Raw genomic sequence first — 10,470 nt, 5'->3', positions numbered from 1 at the left:
GCAGTGAGAACCCTACTGGGATGGGTTGTGAATGGGCCGCTTCAAGGAAGCAAGGACAACAGGAACAAGACTGAATATCCAGGTGTTACTGTCAATAGGATTTCTGTATGCAAACTGGAGGAGATGATTAGTAAACAGTATAACCACGACTTTAATGAGATTCCTTCTGAGAACAAAGAGATGTCCAGAGAAGATCATGCATTTATGGAAAGGGTAAGCAGGTCAATTGAGCTTCAGGATGGACACTACAAATTGAACCTTCCTTTCAAAATGGAAAATCCCATGTTGCTGAATAACCTTGGTGTGGCTAAACAGCGCATAATGGGATTGAAAAGGAAATTAGAGAGAAATAAGACTTTTCATCAAGAATATAAGATGTTCTTGGATGAAGTCATCAACAAAGGTTATGCTGAAAGAGTACCATTGCATCAGTTGAAACAGGATGAAGGGAAAGTTTGGTACATCCCTCACCACGGCGTCTATCACCCCAAGAAAGGAACATTAAGAGTGGTCTTTGACTGTGGAGCTGCTTTTAAAGGTACATCGCTTAAAGATCAACTTCTGCAAGGTCCATACCTGACAAATTCACTTCTGGGAGTTCTTGTGAGGTTTCGACAAGAGCCTATTGCATTCATGGCTGATGTGAAAGCAATGTTTCATCAGGTCAAAGTTGCAGCAGAGGATATCAATTTTCTTCGTTTCTTGTGGTGGCCCGATGGTGAGTTAAAGCATGAACCTGTTGAATATAGGATGAACGTGCATTTGTTTGGAGCTGTGTCATCCCCAAGCTGTGCTTGCTTTGCACTACGCAGGACCGCTGAAGACAATAAACCCAACTTTCCAGAAGAGGTTATTGACACAATTCAGGCCAACTTTTACATGGATGATTGTCTGAAAAGTGTAGCTTCAGAGGAAGAGGCTATTTTGATGATCAAAGATCTAACAGAAGTTTGTTTGACAGGAGGTTTCCAATTGACCAAGTGGGTCAGTAATAGCCGTATTGTGCTACAAACTGTACCTGAAGAACATCGAGCCCAGGGCATAAAATTGATGGATCTGGACAAAGATCAACTACCACTGGAAAGAGCTCTTGGTTTGTTGTGGTGTGTTGAATCAGACACTTTCAGGTTTAAAATGACCATCAAAGATCATCCTTGCACCAGACGTGGTGTTCTGTCGATGGTATGCTCTGTATATGATCCTTTAGGATTCTTGGCACCATTCACTCTTACAGCGAAAATTCTTCTTCAAGAGCTGTGTAGGACAAGATGTGGATGGGATGATCTGCTACCCTCAGATCTTCAAAGACAATGGTCTTTATGGTTGAAAGAACTTGGGAGGATTGCAGACTTTAAAGTCGATAGATGCTTAAAGCCCACAGGATTGGACCAACTTACCAACATTCAGTTGCATCATTTCGCTGACGCAAGTACACTTGGATATGGCACTGTAACATATCTTAGGATGGAGACAAACAAGGATGTTCATGTTACTTTCCTACTCAGCAAATCAAGAGTAGCACCATTGAAGCATGTAACAATTCCACGTCTTGAATTGACAGCTGCTGTACTTGCTGCTCGAGTGGATAAAATGTTGAGGGCAGAGATACAGTTTCCATTGGTGGACTCAGTGTTTTGGACAGATAGTACATCTGTGTTAAAATATATCAGAAATGAGGACAGACGCTTTCTGACCTTTGTGGCCAACAGGATCTCTGCAATAAGAGAAATTACAACACCATTACAGTGGAGATACATACCTACAGCTCAAAATCCTGCAGACTGTTGTTCAAGAGGAATGAAAGCAGATTTGCTGTTATCGAGTGAAGAATGGATCAGCGGACCACATTTTTTGTGGAAACCACAGGAAGAATGGCCAGCACAAATAGTTGATTCTACTCTTAAAGTCGATGATCCTGAGGTAAAGAGGAATGTGAATGTAAACACCACTGTTGTGAATGATGTGTCAAGTGCAACAAATGCCACTCATAGGCTGATTACACACTTCTCAGATTGGACAAAGTTGAAAGTTGCTGTTGCCTGGTTTTTGAAGTTAAAAAGAATGCTGAGGCTACGTAGTCAAAAGCGGAAAGAAATCAAAGCCTCTTTGGATCCAAAGTGTGTATTACCATCATCCAAGAAGATGGAGAAGGAGCTTCAAAGGCTAAAATTCTCAACAGCTACACCGAACTTAACTTTGGAGGACCTGACTGAAGCTGAAACGGCTATTGTTGCATTTAGTCAACAGCAACAGTTTGGAAAGGAAATTGCTGCTCTATCATCTGTTTTAAAGGTAAAGCGAGACAGCAAGTTGTATAAGTTGGATCCTGTCTTTCAAGATGGTCTTTTAAGGGTTGGAGGACGACTGAGGAATGCTGCAATGCCTGAGGAAAGGAAGCATCCTATCATTCTTTCTAAGGATCAGCACATTGCCACACTCATCTTGCGGCATATTCATCAACAGTTAGGTCACAGTGGAAGAAATCATATGCTTTCCAAGCTGAGAAAAAGATATTGGATCATTAAAGGTAATGCTGCCGCCCGGAAGATTATATCAAGTTGTGGCCATTGTAGACGTCTTGGAGTTAAGGTGGGTGAACAAAAGATGGCAGACTTGCCGAAAGAGAGACTTAAGCCCGATCTTCCTCCATTTACGAATGTAGGAGTCGATTATTTTGGTCCTATAGAGGTCAAAAGAGGACGCTCCATTGTGAAACGCTATGGAGTTATCTTTACTTGCATGGCAAGTAGAGCAGTTCATCTGGAAGTTGCCCATTCCTTGGACACTGACGCATGCATTAACTCTCTACGCAGATTTATTTGCAGACGAGGACAAGTTGTTCATATAAGATCAGACAACGGTACCAACTTTATTGGAGCAGAAAGAGAGTTAAGAGAAGCACTCAGTTCATGGAATAAAAGCAAGATTCAAAGGGCAATGCTACAGAAAGGTGTCCAGTGGAGTTTCAATCCTCCAGGAGGCTCGCATTATGGAGGAGTGTGGGAGCGTGTGATTAGAATGGTCAAGAAAATTCTGAATTCCATCTTACATCAGCAAACTTTGGAGGATGAAGGATTTCATACTGTGCTATGTGAAGTTGAGGCTATTCTAAATGATCGCCCAATAACAAAGCTGTCAGATGATCCTAATGACCTAGAGCCCCTTACTCCGAATCACCTTCTTCAAATGAAAGGCAAACCAGTTCTACCACCTGGACTGTTTGACCAATCGGAGTTATACAGCAAGAGGAGATGGAAACAAGTCCAATATATGTGCGACTTATTCTGGAGAAGATGGACAAATGAATATTTGCCTTTGCTTCAAGAACGACAGAAATGGAACAGGGAAAGGAGGAGCTTTGTTCCAGGGGACATTGTTGTCATTGTGGACTCTTCAGCCCCACGTGGATCCTGGTTGATGGGACGAGTTTTGGAAGTTTTTCCTGATAAGAATGGACTTGTACGGTCTGTGCGTGTACAAACTAAAACCAATATACTTGAGAGACCTGTGACAAAGCTTTGTCTATTGTATGACGGCATGGAAAAGGACTGATTGCAAATACTATGAACTCTAACCAACAGAAGATTGTTTGAATACAGTGTTGCTTTGGACTTATGGCTCTTTGTATTAATATTTTATTGAATTGTAATGTCTACCTGTCATGTACAATTAGGGGCCGGAGTGTAAGAGCCATTATGCTTTATTTATATGTCTGTTGTAGTTCCACTGTTAGACACCGGGTGGAGTGTGGGTTTAATGGATATAGGTAGCCAGAGAGGAAGTGAGGTCAGGTGTAATGAGGGAAGCAAACAATTTTTGACCGTGTCAGGAGTGGGTATGAGGAGTACTATGTGTTTGAGCATCGTAACTGTGACAATAAAGGTGATAATTGCAGTACTGGACTGGAAGCGTCATGTTTTGGATCCCACGCGTCAGATAACCCTACAACACCTCTAGCCTAAGGGACAAGATGGTCCTTTGTCGCTACACGCCCATTATTAGCTCTGAAGACGCCCATTATTAGTATTGCTCCTGCTTACGATGCATAAACTGCCCACAGTGTTTTTGACAAGGACATGAATGATACCTCAAATTGAGTAGACCTGTTGTAAACCGTAAAGAAAGGCCTTAAAGGCTCCTTGACCCGAGCCATATCTAGACCACATGTAAACCTGCGCATTTGTAAAACAGTAGTAATACTTAAAATATTCTGTATTCTTTTTTATCCCAAAATGCCAAATGTATTCTAAGCTGTATTTAAAACACACTTTAAGTGTCTCGTATGTCCACATTTATATAGTTAAGTCGTTTGTGTGTGCCTGCATGTGCGTGCGAGAGAGAGTGTGTGGGTGTGTGAGGGTGCGAAAGTGTGAGTGTGTGCACGTGTGTGTGAGAGTGCGAGTGTAGGCAGCCTTGCTGTGTGGCATAGGAGATGTTTTATGTACCCTTAAATGTCAAAGCTGTGTTACCTCTGAGAGTATTTGAATCCTTTCTGTACGAAATTTGATTGGCGGATTCAAATAAAGAAATTAAAATGTGTGTGTGTGTGTGTGTGTGTGTGTGTGTGTGTGTGTGTGTGTGTGTGTGTGTGTGTGTGTGTGTGTGTGTGTGTGTGTGTGTGTGTGTGTGTGTGTGTGTGTGTGTGTGAGTGTGTGAGTGAGTGAGTGAGTGAGTGAGTGAGTGAGTGAATGTGTGTGTTTTTGTGAAATATCAGGACACAAATGTGTATAATGACATAGGTATGACATAGGTATTACAAAAAGAGTGTGAAATATGAGGACGTTCCCCATGTCCTCACTTTTCAAAATGCTTATAAATCACACTGAAAGTGAACTGCAGTCTCCTGCGATGGGTTTAGGGGCAGGGGCAGTGTAAGGGGATAGAAAATACGGTTTGTACGGTATAAAAACCATTACGCCTATGGAATGTCCTCACATTTCACAAAAACAAACGTGTGTGTGTGTGTGTGTGTGTGTGTGTGTGTGTGTGTGTGTGTGCGCGCGCTGCGTATTCCTCAAACTTCCGCAAACTCTCTTGAGTCGGTGAGTCAATCATGTCCAACAATAACGCTAGCAGTAGTAGTGTGGCTGTGGCGACGAAAGCCGTCAAACAGCTCAGACTAGAGGCGAAGATACGACGAATTAACGTAAGTATGTCAACGTCAACTTTAAAGATGAAAGAGTTTGTGTGTTGAACCCGGACAGAAGAGTGTAACCGGTGTGAGTTACTGCTAGTGCTAACGCTAACCGACCAGCCTATAAACCATTTAAACGCGTTTAAACTCATGTAACATATGTGTAACGGTAAATGACACCCGTGTTTTAACGTCGTGGCTTCTCTGAGATGCTTTGAGAGTCTTTTATCATAATTTTATACGGTACAGACGTAAACTTCAGACAACAGTTGTTATCCCCCTGCTCATTAATAATGCAAACACACAGAGAGCAACTGGCACTGTATGGTACAGTGATACTTTAAGAAATACAACTGTACAACCATGTGTCTAAACAATTTTTTGTGTTTGCGTTACTATGACCGAAACTTTTTCTAAGCTCAAGATACTTTCATTTGAAAATGCCATATTTTCTCTATAATGCATGCAGCAGATTTCATTATTAATAACTGTATTATGCTAAAGCAGTGTTTTTTGACATCATTTGTCGGGTAACTAGCTTTTACAAGCGTTCTGAAATGTTATGCTTGAACGTGATGCATTATGTAAAATATGGACTAATTTGAACTTTGGATAAAGCCATGTTCAACATTCTCGGCGAATGATAGTCTATATGATATTTAGGATTAAAACTGTAAAGTTTGGTGTATGTGAGAGATTTCTGACTCGACACAAAACTGCATTAATGTATTAATGTGTTATATAACTCTGAATATGCAAATAGATATAGAAATAAACTCTTAAATGTGTATTTTGGATGTTTTCTTTCCACTAGTCTGAAGCAAAATAGCCCTCAAAATTGACCAGTGCATGAAATAACAATGGTTTTGTTTGTAGTGTCATGCCTTAAAAATATACACAGATGTGCCCAAACATTATGACCACCTGCCTAATATGCTACCAAAACAGCGCCGACCCGCCGAGACATGGACTCTGACAGCGTGCTGTGGTATCTGGCACCAAGATGTTAGCAGCAGATCCTTCAAGTCCTGTAATTTGCGAGGTGGAGCCGCTGTGGATCGAACTTGTTAGTCCAGCACATCCCACAGATGCTCAATTGGATAGAGACTGACCACTGCAGGCCGGGAACAGCCCACAAGAGCTGCAGTTTTGGAGATGCTCTGACCCAGTCGTCCAGCCGTCACAATCTGGCCCTTGTCAAACTCGCTCAAATCCTTACGCTTGCCCATTTTTCCTGCTTCTAACACATCAACTCTGAGGACAAAATGTTCACTTGCTGCCTAACATATCCCACCCACTAACAGGAGATAAAGAGATCATCAGTGTTATCAAAGTGAATCAGTTTGTGATACAGGAAATCTTTTATTTGAACAATAGTCATAACTCTAATTGCATGTCATGTGGTCTTGATTGCTGTCTCTGCAGGTGTCTCAAGCGGCCACAGACCTGAAGAACTTCTGCCTGCAGAACGCCCATAAAGACCCTCTGCTGATGGGCGTCCCGTCCAGCGACAACCCCTTCCGCCCGCCCAAGTCCTGCGGGCTGCTCTGATCAAGCACAGGTGACCGACAGCCTCTGACCTCATAAAGCAATGCACATACAGTCAAACTGCTCTCGTTTATTTTTGTCATGATTTAATATTCTCATATTCATATCTGTTATTTCAGAGCCGATGAAGCCGTTTCAGATGACGCGTGTGTTTCTACCTTTACACTACCACAAAAAGACCACCTGGAGCACTACACACTCAGACACTAGACACAACATCTGAACTGTATTATGATTAATTATGCTGAATTTACACTGTATGACACGGTACGGCCATCAGTTACCCACAACACACCTGTGTTTTGAAAGCAATTCCGTTGAAACTTCATGTACTTCATGTACTTCATGTAGCAATTGTATGAAGTTTTCCCTGGTTCATGTGGAATGAATAGAAGAATTAAAAGCTATTAGAGTGTTTTTTCCTAGCTGATAGAAAAAGACAGATTTTTACTATAGTTTTTACTAATTTATGGCCAGCAGATTTTGGCTTGAAGGTCATTTTAAACATGCTTTGTGTTCAGCCTCAGTCTCTTCATCTGACACTCGTTCTGCACTAATGAGCTGATCAGTGGAATCAGGTGTGTGTGATGAGGAAATCCTGACGGACATGTTACATTTAAATCTGTTTTCATTGTCTTTTTGCCTTTAAAATAAAGTGTTATTGATCTTTTATCTCTTGTCTGTTGTTGTGTGTGCTTTACGAGGCATGTGTTCACCTTAAATACATTATACGTGAAGTATTTCTTCTCAGTCTGTGGCATCTGATGTCTGCTCTCAGCTGTCTTCACTGATCAGATGATTGAAGGGAACAGTCACTAGAGATCTCCGCTCGTTTGCTTTGTAACACTTTCATATTTGATCTGCCTTTTGAGAAGGTAAGACACTTTTTTTTTTTGCCCTGGTAAGACGTAGGTTAAAATATTTGCTTGTATAACAGATTTAATTGATTACTCACTTGATGTTATTTGTGGTTTACAGTGTTTTATGTGGCATTTTTTTCTTGTTAGGGTCTGGACTCATGGCACACAAACAGTGCTCAAGATCTCCGTCATCATCATCTTCATCATCCCGTATCCGGGCTCAAGACCGCTCAGGTAACGGATCACACACACACACTCCGCATGTGAGAGATGTTCGTGTCGCAAACCCATGAAAGAGCTGTGTTGTGTCTGCCAGAGATGCTGAACTCTGTGCCTCTGCATCATCATCATCATCATGATGAACACACACTCAGCTTCACACACAGGATGTTCAGAGAAGAGCAGCGAGACCGGATCAGCTCAGTACAGGTTCACAGACACACACACACACACCTGAGCCGCACTACAACAGTGCCGTCTTATTTTGTGGCAGTATTCATTTTACTGCCTTTTAATTCATTATTATATTATCAAAAACAAGATGCACATCTCAAGGGGGTTCTCCCAATATATTAATATTCCCAATGAATAATTAATTATGACATTATATTGTATAAATTAATATTAATATATTATTTGCTAATTTAGTTTATGTTAATTATATTATCCCATCAAAAACAAGACATCTCAAGGTTATCCCAATATATTAATATTCCCAATGAGTAATTAATTATGACATTATATTGTATAAATGAATATTTATATTATAATGTTTGTTAATTATTATATTATCCCATCAAAAACAAGACATCTCAAGGAGGTTATCCCAATATATTAATATTCCCAATTAATTATGACATTATATTGTGTAAATGAATATTAATATAATATATTTGGTAATTAAGATTTACATTATATTAATGACCCCCTCAAAAACATGGAACGTGTTAAGGGATTTATGCAAATATTTTAAATAATATTATTGATTAATATTTAATTATGACATATTGTTCATTAATATAAAAGGAATTGAAAAATTAAGTAAATTATATTTGTATTGTATTATGATAAAAACAATTAGCAAATAATATTGTATTCAATATAATGGCATAATTATTAGATTATTTTTGGGACCTCATAAAAAAACAAGATCTCAAGGGGTTTATACCAATATTTTAAATAATATTCTTGATTAATATTTAATTGTGACATTATATTGTATAAATTAATATAATAATATTTGCTTATTATGTTTATGTTAATTATATTAATTATCCCATCAGAAACAAGACATCTCAAGGAGGTTATCCCAATATATAAATATTCCTAATATTTAATTGACATTATATTGTATAAATTAATATACTATAATCTTAATTGGCAAATATTATATTAATATTCATGACCCCCTCAAAAACATGGAACGTCTTAAGGGTTTTATACCAATATTTTAAAAAAATATGATTGATTAATATTTAATTATGACATTATATTGTATAAATTAATATTAATATAAAATTTAAGTGAGAATTTATAATTGTATTGCATTATAATAAAAACAATTAGCAAATTATATTTTATTAATATTAATGTATTCAATTGAATGGCATAATTATTATATTATATTTGGGACCCCATAAAAAATGAAACCTACATCTCAAGGCGTTTATACCAATATTTTAAGTAATATTCTTGATTTAATATTTAATTGACATTATATTGTATAAATTCATATTAATATACAATTACGTGAGAATTATATTTGTATTTTATAATAAAAACAATTGGCAAATATTTTATTAATGGATACAATAAAATGATCATAATTCTAATATTTTGGGACCCCATAAAAAAACGAGATGTACATCTCAAGGGGTTTATACCAATATATATAAATTATATTTCTAAACAATTAATTATGGCAATATATTGCATACATTAATATTAATAAAATATTATTTGCTCATTGTTTTCAATACGATAATAGACTGACTGAGCGTATTGTCTCTCACAGGAGCAGCTCATAGAGAAGGACCTGCACATCTCCAGACTACAAGATGCTCTGAACTCTGAACGAGAAAAGGTAGTGATGTTATAATTCCTGCTACAGTGCCGGCGGTGGAGCGGGGCAGGTGACAGGTGTGTGTGTGTGTGTGTGTGTGTGCAGTGCTCGTGGCTGCAGTGTCGCTGTATCCAGCAGGGGGCGGAGCTGAAGCGCAGAGAGCAGCACATCAGCCGCATGAGAGAGAAGCTCTCCCAGCTCACCGACAGACACAAGCAGCAGCGCGGCGTGTGTGAGATGAGATCCACGGCCCGCTCTTACAATACTGCTTCATGCTTCACTTCTAATGCACTTCCTTAATTCTGCCCTTTCTATTTTGACATAAGCCCACAAACAAGAATCATAATAGGCTATTACTCTTATTAGGTTTAATATACACAAACTCCCCTGAGTGCAAGATGACGTCAGCAGTATTTTATATTTTTATTATTTTAACATAATAGACTAAAAGCCACAAAACATTCAACTGTATTAGGATGCATGCGCCATGAAACACCCAAACTGCACAGTGACAATGATATCCCTCGTCCATAGCCATGGAGATCATTAACGTGTTGCCAAAGCGGACCGGACGGAGAGAGCCTGGCTTCAAGACTGCAAAGGCTGATGGGAGGTACAATCACTGTCTCTTTCAACATGCTGTAATCCATCAGAAACATTTGTGTAATTTGCTATAATGTGCTTTAATGTCAATTAAAGCATCTCTGATGTAAAATTAGACGAACAGGCACATTTGTGGAAAGAGAAGTGGGCTATTGAAAAGCTTATCGCTCTGTCTCCGCCTGCAGGACAGAAGAAGCACTGCGTCTGCTGCTGGACCGAAGGGAAGCGGAGCTCAGAGAGGTCATGAAACTGCGGCACGCGCT

The 10,470-nt window shown here is 39.2% G+C and overlaps 1 protein-coding gene across 1 annotated transcript; it reads left to right on the top strand.

The window, feature by feature from the left end:
* The first annotated feature begins 4,960 nt into the window (after window positions 1-4,960).
* Window positions 4,961-7,354, top strand: LOC307123527 (guanine nucleotide-binding protein G(I)/G(S)/G(O) subunit gamma-5). The gene is made up of 3 exons (XM_079812076.1): window positions 4,961-5,146; window positions 6,560-6,695; window positions 6,802-7,354. Exons 1-2 carry the CDS (start codon window positions 5,054-5,056, stop codon window positions 6,683-6,685), a joined length of 219 nt encoding a protein of 72 aa, XP_079668202.1. The 5' UTR covers window positions 4,961-5,053; the 3' UTR covers window positions 6,686-6,695; window positions 6,802-7,354.
* The last annotated feature ends 3,116 nt before the right edge of the window (window positions 7,355-10,470 follow it).

This window comes from Gobio gobio (assembly GCF_949357685.1).
Source record: "Gobio gobio genome assembly, chromosome: 3".
Classification (NCBI taxonomy): domain Eukaryota; kingdom Metazoa; phylum Chordata; class Actinopteri; order Cypriniformes; family Gobionidae; genus Gobio; species Gobio gobio.
This window is presented reverse-complemented; position numbering and strand designations above follow the sequence as displayed.